We start from the raw sequence: 18,229 nt of genomic DNA, 5'->3' as shown, positions 1-18,229 counted from the left end.
TACATATTTAGCCAAGTAATTGCAAACAAATAAAAAGTAGTCTCTTTTTGAATATACAGAACATACATTTATATTACACATTGCATACAGATTTAATAGTCATGAAAACAAACTGTTTAATAGTCATGAAACTGTATGACTTGATTTTTATGATCAGATAGCACAGTTTTCTACAGTTTCTTGCACAGTTTTCTACTTACATTAGTTTTAGAACACTAAGATACTTTTAAGATACTGTATTAAGGAGAAAAGGAGGAGAGATTGTGCCTTACTTCTGATTTCCTTTGGTTTTCTCTTTTTTTTTACTTCCTTTTGATCTTTTTAGTGTCATCTTTCAAGATACTGTGTGATTTAAATTTGCAGTTTCCTAAACTATATGTTTTGTTTACAATTCTTGCAATTTTTTAAAACCCTGTAAATATGCATCTTTTTATGATTTGCTAGCTACATATGAAACCTTCATGCTGCTATAAAATGTTTTTTATTTCATTTGCATTTTTATTACCGTTCAAATTAAAGGCAAACAGTTCCTATATCACTCCTTTTGTTCTGGATTCAGTTCAGCAGCATGGGCTAACAGTACAAAAAAGTTCTGCTGAAAGAAAGGGTCTGCATATAAATGAATTAAGACACATGGTTAAGGTGTCTTGTAAAGGTTCAGAATTTCTCCACCATTCCGGCAGTAAGAGTCGATGAAGCATTTGACTAGCATTTATTTGACAGAAGACAGCAGCTAAATGTTCATTATTCCCCTCCATTATTTATCATTGTCGAAACAAATTTATTCTCGCTGTTACTTGAAATACCTTAGCAGAGGCAAAGGCTGTAAAAGTGCATCTTTGTTCCGGATTCATTGAAACCAAGGCTAGCTGTGGGCAGAGCTGCCCTGCCATGGTGGTGCATGGGGTCACTGTTGCAGTGAGCTGGCTGGAGAGCTGCATCCTCAGTGGGATTTACCAGTGTAAAGGTAAAGGATTTACCAGTGTAAAGTGTACAGGTTTGGGATTTGTAAGGTGGGCACTGGTGGGAGCTTTGAGCCTGGGAATGCCATGGGCGCAGAGACCCTCGTGCCGCTCTTTGCCCAGCACTGGCACACTGGGGCAGGATGGGTTATTCCCTGAGTTTCTGTGGCAGAAAGCTTTGCTCCCCCTGTGAAGAATGATTCTTCACTTTTTCCTGCACAGAGCCATTCTGTATGTTACAATGGTGCCTTGAATTAATCAAGTGCTGTTTGCACAATGGTGGATGAGCTTGGATTGTTAAGCTTCTTGTGTTTGATCTGTTTCCTTTTTCAGTAAATAGCGAAACTTCCAATGACTCCGATGAGAATAAGATTAAGTGCTACTGTATTTCACATGTTTGCATAATAAAATGGTGATTCTTGCAAATATTTTCAATGGCAATTTCAGGTACTGAAACGTCAGCTCTGCTCAGGGCAGTTCTGAAACTGACTTGAGCTGTTTATCATGTTTCTTAGAGGGTGAACTGAGGCACTTGTAGCTTTCAAGGCAAGGCATTTCACAGTGTCCCCAGAAAAGCATGCTCAATGAAAAGTAAAAAGAAAACTGGGGTGAAAGGGTGAAAATTCCAGTACTGTTTTATGTAATAAATTCAGCCAGGTGATCATCAATGTGTGACTTAATATAGCAAACAGCAAAAAAGTCCTTATGGGTTTCAACCTTTTTTGATTTATGTAGTATTAAAGGGTGCCACACTGGCAGTGTTTGAATGCAGAAGCCTTCCTATCTATTTGTGGTCCTTTAGGGACAAAGCCTAGTAATGAGCTCAGAGGACTTCTTGAAACAGATTTCTTACAGTCAGGTGGAAAGCAAGGGAGAAAGACTGCATTAGTGGTGAGGGTCAGAGGCAGAGGAGTTCTGAAATGAGAACCTTGGATTGAAGAGAACCAGCATGCTAAAATTTTCAGGTTTGTCTCACTGACAGTTGGGCCAGAATAAATGAGATTTTCATTCCACGCTGATGCCTTTGTTTCAGAGGAAGTCAAGAAACCCGTTTGCTGTTGGTCAGACACTAGACATTTTTCTTGTAAATGTATCCTTGTTCTGTGGTTTATATAACTGTCAATGAGCTTTAGATTAGGCTTTGTTCTCCAGAGGGAAATGTTTTTAAACAGTAGTCCATGTAGTTAAGTATTTTGCAGGTGTTATGCACAATTTCTGTTTGTTTGTTATGGTAAACCCTATGTAAATTTATACAATAGAAGTGACACTGAATATGGGATGAGGAGAGCTGAGTTCAGCTTTGTCTCGTGGGTCATGAATTCAGGTGAAAGAATACACACCTGTGTTTTAGAGGTGCCCTGCCACCTAGGACGAGCCATATGGTTCAGTAAGTGCTGTGGCACAAGCTGGGTGGCATGCCTCAGCTGAGAGCTGGGCTTGCCCTTCACTGCTTTGTGTGCCATATGCTACAAAATGCTGTATTTTGTTGCATTACAATGCTGATCAGGTGTATTTATAGAAGCTGTTTTAAAAGCCTGAAGCATTAGAATGCTGTATGAGCAAAAGCTAATTATTCCAGGCAAACAGTGTGAGGTACTAGATTACCCTGAACAAAGTTGCCATAATGGAGGTTACATTTCAGTTAAATGCAGGAAGTGTGACTTAGAAAGATAAATAACATTTTTAGTAATTATCATTTAGAGTAATCTAAGTGTTGTTTCATGGTCAAACTATGGAAAAATGCTAAACCAACAAGCATACAGCACTCCCCTGACCATATCACACTCAATATGAAACAGTTACTGACTGTCAAGTAGGGGAAACACTAAAAAGCATATTCTTTGCTTCATTATTAGGATAGATCAAAAAGTCTTAGCTGTTTCACTTGAACTTCAGCAATTGATCAAGCTGTTGTTTCTTAGCTATGGAAATTGTGGTCTGATTTTCCAAAAGTAATGGAGAGTGTTAGAGCTGTCACAGAAAATTTTTAACTGTAGGAGCTTAATTGTGTTTTATAACTCTGAAGTCTGATTGTTCAAGACTGGACTACTCTCCCTGCAGTGCACAGCAACCACTCCAGCTGGCTAGTGCTAGAAATTTTAAGCAGCCACTTGCAAGTGTAGCAAATTGGTCTACAAGACCTCCAGCATGATTTACTGTATTTTACCAGTGCCTGGTGCTTACTGCATGAAACAGACACCCAAATCATCACTTGTTTTAAAGCCATGAGTTTTTAAAAATAACAGGAGAGAAGGTAGGTAATATTTCTTTGGGAAATGACACATTTGGCTTTTTTTCCAATTAATTAGAATTAAAACAAATCACCAAGCCAGATGCTAATGACAGGGCTATGCAAGATGTCAACATGGCTAAAGAGTTTTTAATTTTTTTATTTGTGGAAGCTGAATATGTTCAGGTGCCACCTGAACATATGTGACTGTGAAAAATCAAGTAGCTCTTAAGAACAGGAAGTTAAAGAAGACTTGAAGCTTAATACTTCTGTTCTTGGTGTAAACTCCTTTTTAGCAAGTTGTCAGTGACAACCTGAAATACTCAAGGGGCATTAAATTTATTCAGGCTACTGTAACCAGTTCTAGTGCTATCCCATCAAATTTTACTTAGGTTCAAATGGAAATATGTTTTTCATACCATAGGAATACATGGCTGTCTTGACCTGAATAATTAAATTTGGATTAAGAGTAGAATATTTCAAGGAAGTTTCCTAATCAGCCCTGGCTCTGCTGCTTGTTTCTGATTCTGGAGTGGTTTAGGAGCCCAAGGAACACATTTTGTTTGAATTGACTGAACTGGAGGATGTGTTTCTGAAATTCCACTAATGCAATCAACCTGCTAGTGGGCATTTAATCCACAGGGATCACCTAAAGTCAGGCCAAGGTAAAACCCCTGAAACCAATATATTCAGTCTTCAATAGCAACTCTCCATTCTGCACATGTGCTCAGAGGGCAGTGCACTGCTTGCTACCAAACTCATGGGGAAAGGCCCAGTGTGAAGGAACAGAGAGCAGTGTGTGCTGTGAGCCGTTCTCCAGGTGGCTGGAACATTCAAACTAGGTCCTTAGTCTGATCTTCTGATGTGCAGGGCAGGTGGTAATACTTGCTTTCTAGTGTCAGTAATCTTTTTCTTATCACTAGCTTCTTGATGTGTCTCCTTGAACCAACATTTTCTGGAAGGACTGTGTATTAAATATTTCTTTCTCGTATTTGATACAAAGGGGAAGTGAATTTTCATTTCTGTGATGTCAATGTGCCTGGAAAAATACAATTTTTTTTACTTAATGTGTACTTAGAAGCTCTTAATAAACAAGGTAAATTTAAAGTCACTCTTTGCAGGGGAAGTTGAAAAGTTTATTTGCTTTATTAGCGGAGATGTACCAAATAGTGTGGTAAATATTTTAATGTTTATTTGTCTCTTGTAAATTTTGGTAAAGTTTTAAAGCGTAAGAGCATGTGGTGAAAACCTCATTTTCCAAAAAGGAGTTACTGATCTTATATGTACGTCCTAGAGTTCCCTGACATTAAGATAGGCTTTGCTGAGCTAAAGGAAGAAGTGTGTTTTGTAACTGTAAGGCCATAAAATCTCTTTTGCTTTGTGGGGGAGTTTGTTTGTTTGTTTGTATGTTTTTTGGGAGGGTTTTGTTGTTGTTTTGGGATTTTTTTATTGTGGTGACTTGGGCTCGCCACTGAAATGGCAGTAAGGGTGGATGAATGGGATATTTTTATAAAGCCAAATCTAGTATTCCTGTAAGCCTCTGCAAAACATATATTTAGAACATACATAATTCATATGTAGAGAGAACATACATAATGTAGCAGGAGCTTTGCAATAGAGACTTAAAGGCCCAGATAATGTGACTCTGACACTATTTCAGTGCTGAGTGGGAATATTTTTTCATGCTGATTTAGATGTTGCACAAGTTTCCTTTAGAAATGATTTTATTTTTAGTCTGATGTAGTGTATATTCATGTCTATACATGGCATGCAGTATAATGTAGGTACTCAAATTAGCTCAGGTGATATAGGCAAACCATAGAGGATAAACAGTGTAAAACGTCATTAAACTAATTGGCCCCACTTCTGTGAGATCTGAACACAGAAAAAATCTGGGAGTATAATCTCAGTCACAGTGAGGCACAAGGATGAATCATTGCTTTGGTAAAGTAACTGGTAATGATGTGTTCTATCACATCTTTGCAAGTTTTGTTAAGGAGTTAATCAGCCAGCCCTAAATAAAACAAAAAAAGTTTGAAACTTTTAATGCATTTTGAAGTACATCAAATTATTGAAGATTAAAGTAATGGACAAAGGAGAGACAAGGAATGTTCATAATATGTTTGCAATGTGTGCTCATTTTACTTTATCATTTTAAAGCTCTCCTTGCTGCTTTATTATTCAATAAGTTCTCTTAATTAAATAAGTCATATAATCAGGACAAACAGCTGTTCACTAGAGTGACCTAATTAAGAGGATCTGCCTGCTTTTCTGATTTGTTTTACTAATAATGTTTATTAAATGCTCTTTGAATACTTCCCAAGCAAATGATGTTTCTCTTACTTCTACAGTCATTGAAAAATAGGGCATGCAGATAGGAAGGTGTGGGATGTGACTACTGGACCATTTCTAAATACAAATAAAGCCTGGCAAATTAGGTTACAGCTGATTATCCCAATGAGTGTCATAAACCCACAAGATGTTGCAGGAGGTTAGACTGTGGCTGGAAGTACTGCTAAAGTGTCCCCAAAAGAACCACATGAAGCCATCCTTTGCTGTAGGTCAGTGGCTTAGGCTGGAACAATGCTGGGTGGAAGTTGTTTCAGGTGGCAGAGATCCATCATTATTCCTATGAGGAGTAGAAGCTGTTAGACCTGTGACAGAATAGGAAATTGTCTTTGTTACTGTTACTTTTAGTCATGAGCTTGTGTGAGATATTCCTCTCAGCAGGGTTATGCCAAAATTTTTAGTTAGCTAATTTACTTGCAAGTCAGGTTCAGCTGTCTGGAGGGATGGGAGCTCGGGCTGGGTGTGACAGGCTGTAGTACAGCTGTGTGCTGCAGTGCTGGCCGTGCTGGAGTGACAAGGCATGGGCAGGGGGAGGGAAATATGCTCCCAGCTGCATCATTTCAGGCAGAGATATGTAAGCAATAAACAGGACTAAACTGACTTCCTCAGAGTAAGATGTGTGGCAGGTCAGTAGTGGCCAGTTGGAAAATCACATTTCCTTCCTTTAAAAATGTAATATGGAGCCTTCTTCAGAAGTAATAGATCACTTTCATATCTTCTGCTGTACTTTCTCTGCCTCATGAAATCCTCTTTATTGCCTACAGCAGTTTCCTTAAGATTTGTTCCAGATTTTTTTTTTTTTTAATCCTTATGGGGTAACCTCAGAGCCTTTTCTCATAGCTATTCCCATCTTTCTAACAGAGGAACTTTGTGCTGAAACCATGCTTCCTTTTAGATGGTGTTAGACAATGTGTTCAGGAGTGATGGTTCGTCCTTCTAGCTCAATTAAAGAAAAACAAGTTGATAAATTGAATCCCAATCTGTCAACATTTTAACAAGATGTACTTTTGCCTACCAAGTTAATTTTATCTCTTTCCAAATCCTTTTACAATTTTTCAAAGACAGTTTTACACAATGACATTTTCTTGGGAACTGGAATATGATTAGTTTAATGAAATGTAGAAATGGGATGCTTCCAGCAATGCTGATTAAGGGGAAGAGGAGATGATGAGTATTCTGTTGTATATAATATTTCTGGTTTGAAAATATGTGTGAAAATGGTTATGCTAAAAATGGAGAATTACATTTTTAGTTAGGTTAAATTATATTGGCTCTGTTAAATTCAGTAGAGTTATGCTGATTAACAAAGCAAGCCTGAAATAGATGACTTCTCCATGACTTGCACTGTGGCTCCAAAAAGCCAGTAGCCTTTTCTTAGGTTTGCTTCTACATCTAGGAGGTAATACTTTGTTGCACTCTAAATTATCTATTACCATAAGGTTGTAATTGTTGGGAAAGGTAGAAACACAGTCAGAAAGCCAGCCAGGCATATTTGTAAAGTGAGTTCTTAGATTTGTAGGAAATTGATTGACTTAAAGTTTGTGTCATCAAATGGAAACAGAGTGGTTTTTATTTGGGTGGGAGGAGGAGGGAAAAAGGGAGGCAGGGGAGAGAAACTTCCTGAAGAATATCTGGATTTTGGAGACAAGATGAAGTTATATTTCTGTTGTTTAATAGCGTTCCCAGGTTGCTATATTTGGGGTTCAGGAAGCATTATATCTCCTTCAGCTGGAGAAAATGGAGATTTGGACAAATACACTAGAATCTAACATTAAAGAATTGTGTAATAATTTTCTGGAATATGAACTTTTTTTTTTCTTTCATGAGGAGACTTGCATTTTAATTTTATTCCAAGAATCTTATTTGATTTGTAAAAACATAATAGTTTTAGCATGATTCTAACAGTGTTTGTAATGATTTTCTTTGCATCATGATAATTGTCCTAGCAATGAAAAAGATTTTCAACTGCTTTACAGTGCACAGCCAAACACTATGTAATTGAATGCAACTGTCATTGAAACAGACTGTTTTTCTGACCTGTTGTTTCATTGTGAACATGATGTTTATTTACCACCTTCATTATTGCAGCATTAGCATATAGAGAAGCTGTGCCTATCATCATGTACTTTCCTAACAGATGGCTACTAACTTCTTGAAGGCTTTTTTGTGCTTGCTTAAAATATCCCATGTTGGCACCAAGTTTCTTTCCTCAGTGTTAAGTATGATTGGCCGGTTGAAATAGATTAATCGTCCTCTCTGGCTTTTGAGCTTGTTTTCTACTGCAGCAAACCAGGTTTTGAGTCTAATTTTACAAAATGATCAAAGCTGCTTTTGTTTATAATAAGGTGTGGAAAGTTCCATTCAGTTGCATAATCTCTGAGCAAACAGTTCAGGTTGTAGCAATAACTGAAGATGGCATTTCTGCCAGGAAAGGTGCAAAAAAATTCCTTTGTGTCTGCTCTGCCAGAATTGTCCTCTGCAGACACTCCAGCCTCAGGATTTAAATTCTTCCTTTTTCAGTCTTTAAGGCTGTGAGAATTTCCCTGGTCAGCTCTGTGAAAAATTGAGTCCCCCTGTTCTGATGCAGACTGGTGGATGGGGAACTCGCTGTTTGTTGCTGTAAGTCACATTTTCTGCATTAATGCTGAGTGTACAGGTGAGGAGGATCATTGCTGAAGTATTCACTTCAGCAATGAAGTAATTTACTTCAACAATGATCTTCACATTGTTCTTTGTCTGTGAGCTCAATGATCGCCTTCCCCAATGAGGTCTAGCTTGTTTTGGGGTTTTCTTAGCTATAAGATGTGTGTGAACAATCTGCAAAGAGGAAAATACACGCTTTAGGTCAGTATTGAATGGCTATAATTTTGGGCAGCTTTTCTTAAATGCTTAAAATAAGATAAAACTCCATGTTTATCAGAGCTGGAATTAAAATTTGCAGAGATAAAAGGGAAGGTATTTTCAGTGTAATTCAGTGTTTTGCTCTCCAGAAGTATAGCACATTTTTAGTTCTGATTGCCATTGATTTTTTTAATTGGCATTGATTGCCTCTCAGCTTTGGTAAAGGGTATCTTGGAATTTTAAAATGCCAGCCTTTGTTTGGGTTCTGTGCCCTATGTTTTATTGAATGCTACCATGCAGCTTTGTCCTGTTGTCTTTCAGATATTATGCTCTTCTTTGAATCTTTGGGAACTGTTTTCTTCCCAATTTCAGTTAGCCTACCATGGCCTTTAGAAAAAAGGATTTCTATCTCAGGTTGTGCTGCTTAAAGCATACTTTTTCATGGTTCTAAATATCCCTCTGGATGGACTTGGATGATTCCTTATGCCTTATTCAATCTTCCTGTGGGGAAGCTTATGTCTAGGAGGTAATCATAGAATCTGAATGGGTAAAATAGACCATGCAGACTATATCTATAATATTAACGGAAAAAAATTATTTAGTCTTGGAAAGTGTGTGCAATATGCTGTCTGCTGTGCTGCAGTTTTTGTAATAGCTTTGGAAGCAATCTATACTGGTTTTTATTTTCACAATGATATTCTGATACAGTTTCAATCATATGTGAATTCTTTCTTTTCTCTGTGGTTCCTGCTTATTTTTTGTTCCATCTATTGTTCCTTTTCACTGTCTGCTTGTTCAAAACGTAGTCTTTCAGAAGCTGAAATGATTGTGTAAACTGGGCATTCAGTTCCTACATCTTGTTCCTGGCTACTTCTGACTCATCTATCAGCTTTTCAAACCAACGAGTGTTGCCTTTGTGTTTTGGTCTCTTTTGGAGAGGCAGTGCTTGACTCTTTCTTTATGCTTATGCTATGGTTTCTTTCTCATAGAAGTAAGAGAATGATTATTCCATTGTGTGATTAAATTATTGCACCCAATACTTATTTCCCTATGCTAATATTAAAACAGTTTTGCTAACACTAATAATAAACCAGGGTATTACAATAAAATAATACATAAAGCCACATTAATACTGGACAGCATTTGACATCTAAGCACCAAATGGAAAATACTATATCATTTTAAATTTTCATCTTTGGACAGAAATCAAGTGTCAAATTTCTTATAAATAAAAATTCAGAAATATGTTAAGAATAATGATACCAGTGTTTGGAAATTTACCTGTAAGCAGGTAGTATTGGACATTTGTTTCAGTAAGTAATTAGCACTTTCCTAGTTTCCTTTCTCCAGTTTGAATGTAAACAATTATTAGGTTCATTACTTTCCCTTTGGAGAGTACTGAAGGAAGAAAATCTTGGCTTAGAAGAAATTAATCAGAAAGAGTTTCTAAGCATATGTATTCAAATCCAACTGTTTCTATTTAGTGATTTAGTGATTCAGTTCTTCAACTGAAGACAAACAATCTGTCATTCCTTCACTGGAGTCGCTTCACTGTGTAAAGCTTAGCATTTTTGTAATATGTTTGTATTTGTAATTTGCAAGTGTACTCTTCAGTTGGCACTTCCTGAGCTTTGGGTTTAGGATGATGTGCATCGCAGAAATATGATGAGAGGCAAAGAGCGTAAAGTGCTGGATTTCATTGTTTCTGAAGAACCAGGTATTACCACAGTGGTAAATGTCAGGTTATCCTGCTTATAGAGTTCATTGACAAACCAGAGTAGTGAAATGGGGAAAGTGGGAAAGAGAGAAAGTTATGAGTGGCAAAAAGGAGTTGTAAGAAGCAGCAGATGTTGATAACAATGGAAGAGTTTAAGAATGGAGCAAGCAGTTTTGGCCACCCTCTGACAGGGCATATATTTCTCATTGCAGGCTTAAGCTTGACTTTGTTATTGAACAAATCTGACCCCTAGCTTTTGGAATAAAAGTCTAGGATACCTTTTTAGTGCTCTGAAAAACAAAGGCAAGCTAGATTTGTGCCTGACTATGTTTGTAGAACAAGAAGTCAAATATAAAATACTTAAACCTTAACCATAACAAAACATTCTGGTAATTGTTCCTGCCCAAGGATCTTAATTTACCCTGTTTCTTGGAATTCACAGTTATTTGCCATTCTGGGAGAATCTCTTTAGAAAAGGATCCAGAATGAGGTTACTATCTTCTGCCCCTCTTGTTGCTAAGTAAGCTGTAGACTGTTTCTAAAAAGGACCCCATAAACCCAAAAAACCCCCAATTCATACAGGAGAGCTTGAAAGAAATGAATCCTGGCCGTTGGTTCTAATGTCATTAATGAAACAGATCTTTCATATTTCAATGGCTTATAAGTCCTAATCATCATGACTTTTTTTTACTCTAATAATTGTGAACAGCTTGTGATTCACCATTATAAAACTAATGTCTTCCAGCAATAGCAACATGACTGTAGATTTAGTCTGAGGGGGGAGCCCTGCCAAAAACAATTGCAGTTTCTGCATTATCTGCTGGGTCACCATTTTATTTGGAAACACCATCCCTTCTTTTCCCTTCTGCACCTATAAGACAAAAGAATTGCAAGAATTGTCAAAGTTTAAATGCTTATTTGTAGCGTGTTTTTATTACCTAGCATAGGTGCCTGCCCACTTACCTTTAGTGAAATTTCACACAGAAAAGCACAACACCAAGGTTTTTCTGTGTGGCATTGCAACACCCACCACTGCTGATGAAAATTTATTTTTACCTGGATTATAGTTGATCCTGATTTTTTTGGCTGACCCAGATGTGAGTTGTGTCCATACTTGAAGATTTGTGTTAGAGAGATTTTCATCTCACATTAGAGTAGCCTTGGTTGAATTAAATGAGACATTGTATCTATTTTGCAGGTTTCATAATAATTTTAAGAATGTAAAATGATTTTGCCTTTACCATGTCATTTGTTGGGATTGTTTACCCCTGTGTGTATGTAATTCAGCTTTTAAACTGCAGCTCCTCTAGGCATTTAGAACTGCAGTGCCTTGACTTTCCCAGCTGGAGGTGATACTTTTTACTTGTCTTTCACTTTGTGCAGGAGAGGAGATCAAAATTCCAGTTTTGCCAACCTTCCCCAGAAGAAGACGCATGTGTGTAAGGACTGATGATTTATCAGGTGGAGAGATTAAACAGTTGTTCACTGTGTTAATTCAAGAGTGCTTTATTTAAGTAGGTTGTGATGACAGGTGGTATGATTTTGTGCCTTGTCAGGGAGGATGTTCAGTTTGAAAGAATAGCAGTTGCCTTCTGAAGAGAGTAGGGTGGGTGCATGTGTGTCACTGAAGAGGGACAGTGGAGCACAGTGGTATTTACAGCTCTGTCCTGTGGGTGGAAGGGGGAATAACACCTTTTTCCCTGTCATGGGTTAACCCTACCAGCTGCAAGCATTCACACCACTCAGTCTCCCCTCTGTCTCCAGCATACAGAGGAGAAGATAGGAAGAGAAGTGAGAAAACTCATGGGTCAGGGTAAAGGTGTCCAGTGTCAGGAAGATGACGAGAGGATGGGGGATGATTCTGAGAAGGCATCACCTATGTGTTCAAATTTTCTGGTTGTTGGCTGCTGTAGGGAACATTATTCCATCTGTGCCTAAAATATCTGATGATGGAAGCAAAGCAGTGTGACAGGAGAAATGCATCCCAGGTGTTGGCAGTAGTGACTTAAAGCATTTTTATTTTTCACTGGTCCTTGGATGAGACAGTTGTTGTCTCTGTCACCTTATATGCAGTATTGAAATGGTTTAATTCAGAAGGTCACAGTAGTGTACAAGTAACAGTCTTTGCAAGATTCTCATCCAGGAATCCAGAAGTAAACTGATGCTCTATTTTTATTTGCACTTTTGAAGCTGAGTTATGAGGCATTAATTCCTTTATAGTAGCAAGTTCAGATGGTATTTAGCCTTTGCTGCACATGGGAAACAATTATTCATGAGTGTGTGGGGAGGTAGTGAGTCGGTTTTGCCTCAGCAAGAGCATAATGATGTGGAATAGAACAAGGAGTTCCAGTAACTTAAACAGTAAAGCTATTCAGAAAATTCACAGCCTTTTTCAGAAATCTTTGTCCAACATGACACAGCTGCCCAGAGACAGGGCTCCCGTGGGAACATGCTGCCACACAGGTGTTGGGCTGGAGCGTGGGGCCTGCTCTTAGCAGCACTGACCAGCAGCAGGGAGCCCTCCTGTGAGAGTGTGCATGGGCAGGGAGGCTCCTCTGTGCCCAGTGACAGAGCTCTGGGACGTGTTCCTGGGCAGGGGAGCTCCTCTGTGCCCAGTGACAGAGCTCTGGGACGTGTTCCTGGGCAGGGGAGCTCCTCTGTGCCCACTGACAGAGCTCTGGGCAGGGGAATGCCTCTGTGCCCAGTGACAGAGCTCTGGGCAGGGGAGTGCCTCAGTGCCCAGTGACAGAGCTCTGGGAGGTGTGCCTGGGCAGGGGGGCTCCTCTGTGCCCAGTGACAGAGCTCTGGGAGGTGTGCCTGGGTAAGGATGCTCCTCTGTGCCCACTGACAGAGCTCTGGGAGGTGAGTGGCTTGAGGAGCAGCAGGGAGAGAGAGGGAGAGGGACCAAAAGCTGCTGCTTTCCCTGGCACAGGCTGGACAGGCAGACTGGATTAATGACAAAAAGGATTCCCTTTTCTCTCTCTGCCTGAGTGAACACAGTGGCTTAAGGAATAGGGGGCAATGGTGATGGGTTCCTGCTGGTGTAGCTGCTGTGTCTCCTCTGTGACTGCCCCACCTTCCCAGGTGCCCTCCATAACAGGTCTGAGGCTCTGCAAGGGAAACTGAACAATAGCAAGGACACTGGTTCATCCAGCATGGAGGTGTTGCTGAGATTGGCCTATGCTCTGCATCAAAACTGCTTCCACAAAGAAAAAGATGGGTCATTTCCATAGGAGAGTCCTCTCTGAAGGGAACAGAAGGCACCTTATGCCAACCAGCCCTGCCTCCTTGGAGCTTGGGTTTAAGACATGAAGAGACACCTTCCTGCCCTGAATACTGCCTTTGACTGATTATCCTTGACCGATTTTTTTCAATCTGTAATCAAGTTGCAACAAGAAGGCTGAGCAAGTCCCTGAAGACTGTCCCAAGTCCCTGAGGTCTCTCTGAGAGCAACCAAGAGACTTCAGGGACTTGGGACAACTGATTGGAGGATCAGGAGCACAAGTGGCATTTTCCTCTATCCTTCCAGGTGCTAAGACACAGAAAAACCAGCAAGCCAGCAGATCAATATTTGGCTCCAAGCCTGGTGTCATCAGTAGAACTTTGATTTTTGGAGTTTTTTTTGATCCTGGGTCAGTTCACTTGACATCAAGTCTGCTAGGACTGTGGAGGTCCTGTTGTCTGGGAATTAGCAAAGGTGACAACCATCTACAAGAGCTGGAAGGATAACCTGTCCTTTCAGACAAACCTTGGTGTTGGGGAAGGTCATCTTGAATGCTGTCACAAGGCATGTGTGGGTCAAGCAGGTGATCAGGCTCAGCCAGCACAGATTGGTGAAAGGCATGTTCCCCTTGTCCAGCCTCATCTCCTTCTATGGCAGGACAACCCTCTTGGTGGGTGAGGTTAAGGCTGTGAAACTTGTCTACCTGGCTTCAGTAAAGCCTTTGACACCATTTTCCACAGCATTATCCTGGAGAAACTGACTGCTTATGGCTTGGAGGAGTAAAAAGCTGGCTGGATGGTCAGGCCCAGAGAGCAGTGGTGCATGGAGTTCCATCCAGCTGGCAGCCAGTCACAAGTGGTGTCTCCCAGGACACAGTGTTGAGGCCAGCCCTGTTTGATGTATTTGTCAACCATCTGGACAAGATGATCAAGTGCACCCTCAGTCAGTTTGCAGAGGACACCAAACTGGGTGAATGTGTTGATCTGCTGGAGGGCTGGAAGGCTCCACAGAGGGATCTGCACAGGCTGGATTGATGAGCAAGGCCAACTGTGTGAGGCTCAGCAAGGCCAAATGCCAGATCCTGCTCTTGGCTCACAACCCCACATAGCATTACAGGCTGGGGGAAGAGCAGCTGGAAAGCTGCCCCAGGAAAAAGGACCTGGAAGTGCTGGTCAGCAGCAGCTGAACATGAGCCAGCTGTGCCCAGGTGGCCAAGGAGGCCAATGGATCCTGGTCTGGATCAGCAATGGCGTGGTCAGCAGGAGCAGGGCAGGGATTGTCCCCCAGCATTGGTGAGGCCACACCTCAAACCCTGTGTCCAGTTCTGGGCCCCTCACTGCAGAAAGGTCACTGAGGGGCTGGAGCATGTCCAGAGAAGGGAAATGGACCTGGGGAAGGGTCTGGAGCACAAGTCTTGTGAGGACCAATTGGAGAAGCTGGGGTTACTTAGCATGGAGCAGAGGAGGCTCAGGGGAGGGAAGACCTTATCACTCTGTACAACTACCTGGAAGAAGGGTGTAGCAATGTGGAAGCTGGTCTGCTCTCAGATAACAAGCAACAGAAGAGGAAATGGCCTCAAGTTAGGATAGAGGCTATTTAGACTGGATATTAGGAAAAATTTCTTCATGAGAGGGGTTGGGAGGCATTAGAACAATTGTCACAGGGAAGCTGTTGAATAACTATCATGGATGTCTTTAAAAGATGTTGAGATGTGGCACTTGGGGACATAGTTTAGTGACAGTCTTTGCAGTGCTGAGTGGTTGGACTCTGATTTTAAAGGTCTTTCCACTCAAAACAATTCTATGATTCTGTAATGAATTGTAGTTAGAATGGAAAAGGTTTGACCGTCTTGTACTTTAGCCCTGTAAAACATGCAGCATCCTTTTATAAAGAGGTGTTACTCATCAAGTTTTTTAATCACTTGTATTTTCTCACCTGAGGCAAAATTCTGACCTAATTAAAGTTAATCGGTGAAAACTTAAAACTGGCAGACTCAGAATTTCACTCATCCTGTTTAGGTGCTTTTAATTGGAGTAGAGGAATAATTAGGGCGTGAGAGATGAGTGGTTGCATAGATATAGGCAAAGCCATGGAAAGAAGATAGCAATGAGTAGTAACAGGCATAAAGGGATAATATTTGTTTTAAAAAAAGAAACACCGTTTTAAAAATAAAGATACAATAACTTTGAAAGATAAAAATATATTATTAGTTCAAATCTAGAAAATTCTAAAATAAACCAAGTTATTTTTGCCCTTATATGAGTTATGGTCAAGGATTAGTGTACTAAATGGCTGGGCAAAATTAGCATCAATTACACTGTGATTTCTATCTATAAGCAGGTCAGGTGTCTCTAGAAGGATGTGTCTTGCTCAAGGTGACTCTGCAAACCAAAGAATGCATAAGTGATAAGTGTGAATTAATCAGAGATTAATATTTCCTTCTCGTACCCTGGCTTTAGAACCTAGGCACTAGTATGCCCTGCAGTCTCAAAGAAAAGAATAGCCCAGAAAGAACCAGCTCTTCTGCACAGGCTGTTGTGGTCAGTCACATTCATCAACTGGCTTGAATTGTCTCCAGAGAAAAAGTGAATGATCAGCATGATATTTACACCTATGAGGTTATTCTTCCTGCAACATGACCGCAAGTGTCAGCCAGAAGGACCGGCTTTTGCTGAGTCCTACAAAGCAGGGATTAAAATAATGCTTTGATACAGGAGGGCTTTAAAGCAAATGGACTTCTTACTGCTCTTGGTAGATTGGGGTTCAGTTTTGGCTTTGCGTTTCCACAAATGGAAAGTTATTTAAAGTATTTTGTAGAAAGCTCAGTGAGTCTTGACCTCAGAGGCAGTTTATTTTTAACATGACAAAATATTATCTATTTCCATAATGCTATGGATGGTCATAATGTCTCATTTTTTGAATTGCAACTGCCATTGATGTCTGTCATCACTGTTCTTTACAACATAAATTGAATTTAGAGTTAGTTGGTGAGTTTTATTTCTGCATTTATCATCCAGGAGTGTGCACCACTGATACTTTCTTCTTTTGTTTTTTCTGGTGTAGGTTTTATATTACTGATTGATAATGCTAACAAATTATCTCCATAGCAGAGTATTACTTTTTTGCCTGATATTTATGTGATCAGATACTTTTCAGACATACATTTCTCATAATGTATACATATACATTACATTTTTTCAATATTTTTTTAAATTGCAATAATTTTCAATAATTTTTAAAAATAAATTCTCCTGCTAATTTTCTGTCTTTCTTCTTTCTAGTCTGCTCCCAGTTTTCAAGAGGAGTCTTTGCTATTTTTGGATTCTATGACAAGAAGTCTGTAAATACCATAACATCATTCTGTGGGACTCTTCATGTCTCCTTCATAACTCCCAGCTTCCCAACAGATGGAACACATCCCTTTGTCATTCAGATGAGACCTGACCTCAAGGGAGCTCTTCTTAGCTTGATTGAATACTATCAGTGGACCAAGTTTGCATATTTGTATGACAGTGACAGAGGTAAGGTGTGGTACTTTTTACCTGCACCCTGTTTGGCAGGTGTATCTCGTTGAAATCTGGAATTCATATTAGATAAGTAAATAATAGAAGAAATATTTACCTCCAACAAGTGTAAGTGTAATTGAATAAAGTGTTTCTTGCATTTAGAAATGAGCTTTTGGGACAGAGACAAAATTGTTCAGTTGAGAATGAAATTATTATGGTATGCATTAATAGAATTGCAGCTCTTAAGCAATGTGGGATTAGTCACATGTTGTAAAACAGTTTCTATGTAGGTTTTTCTTTTTTTTTGTTAAAGAAACATCTAAGGAGAAAAAAAAAAGTCTGAGCATGAAGGGCTATCTGCTACCACAGATTCACTCCATGTATGCAAAATCCATAACTGAGCACCAAGCAAGCAATAAATCTTGGATGCAGTCAGTCCCTACTTCTTTGGAGACTGCTTTTGGTATTGAGTTCCTTGCCTCTGTTGAGCTTGGATTTTATTGTTGGTGTTGATAAACCCAAACCCATTGCTCAGGATCAATTAATTCCACCATACATCCTTCTCATGCCCTTTTGTGGCTGTAGTAGTAATAATATAACATTTTATGAACTTGAAAATGTCACTGGCAAATTGTGGTATATCGGTTAGTTTTCTAAGAAGAAGCAGCTTTATCCAGAAAAGGTGGGGTTTTTGATTGCTTTTTCTGGAATTCCATTATTATAATTCTGCTTTCAGGTTGTCCTCACCTAGTAGTCCTTGGCTACCTCTTCTATCTTACCTGCTCCTGTTCCCTTTAAAGTGGCTATTTTGTGGCTTTTCTGCAAGTTCATTGGTCAGAATTAAATACCAAATGCATTTTAAATTATAAAATGCTAATAGAGTTAAAGCATACCACACCATCTTTTGTTGAGTAATGGGGTGACTTTAAATTCCCTGCATTCTGATGCCATTTTATACATGATGTTCAGAAGCTGAAGGGGTCTCCTCCAGAGAGTTCTGTATCACTTTTGTAATGTGTTAGTTAGAAGAACTAATCCTGATGTGTAACCTCCAAAGGTAATGTCACATGGAACAATGAATGCTAAGCTAATTTCTCTGGCAATTCCTTTTCAAATTCACATTAGAATCAGAAACATTCTCTGTCTTTTTAGAAAGGACAGATGTAAAGCTACTTTCTCAGCCAGTACTCTGTCAATCATCTAGCAGTGGGTAGAATGTGACCTGCATGTGATTTATATTTAGGAAATACTGAAAAACACCTAGTTCTTGTGAGCTGCACTGTCTGGATCTTACCAGGAATATCAGCATCACGTTGTTCTTTCTACCCACCCTTAGGTTCTTCCTTTTTTATTTACCTCGGTTTTAATTGTGGCAAGGCACCCCAGTGATAACAAGCTCCA

The 18,229-nt window shown here is 39.6% G+C and overlaps 1 protein-coding gene across 5 annotated transcripts in view; it reads left to right on the top strand.

The window, feature by feature from the left end:
* The window catches only part of GRIA2 (glutamate ionotropic receptor AMPA type subunit 2), an 89,317-nt gene that overhangs the window by 24,344 nt on the left and 46,744 nt on the right, over positions 1–18,229 (top strand). For all 5 annotated transcript variants that reach the window (XR_010027748.1, XM_063156312.1, XM_063156310.1 and 2 more), the window contains exon 3: positions 16,604–16,843. Coding sequence is in view for 4 of the 5 variants with exons in the window: in XM_063156312.1 (XP_063012382.1) it covers positions 16,604–16,843 (240 nt within the window). In the remaining variant the exon portion in view is untranslated. The remainder of the gene's footprint in view (positions 1–16,603; positions 16,844–18,229) is intronic.

The sequence above is a fragment of the Melospiza melodia genome, chromosome 5 (assembly GCF_035770615.1).
Source record: "Melospiza melodia melodia isolate bMelMel2 chromosome 5, bMelMel2.pri, whole genome shotgun sequence".
In the NCBI taxonomy this organism is placed as follows: Eukaryota; Metazoa; Chordata; class Aves; order Passeriformes; family Passerellidae; genus Melospiza; species Melospiza melodia.
This window is presented reverse-complemented; position numbering and strand designations above follow the sequence as displayed.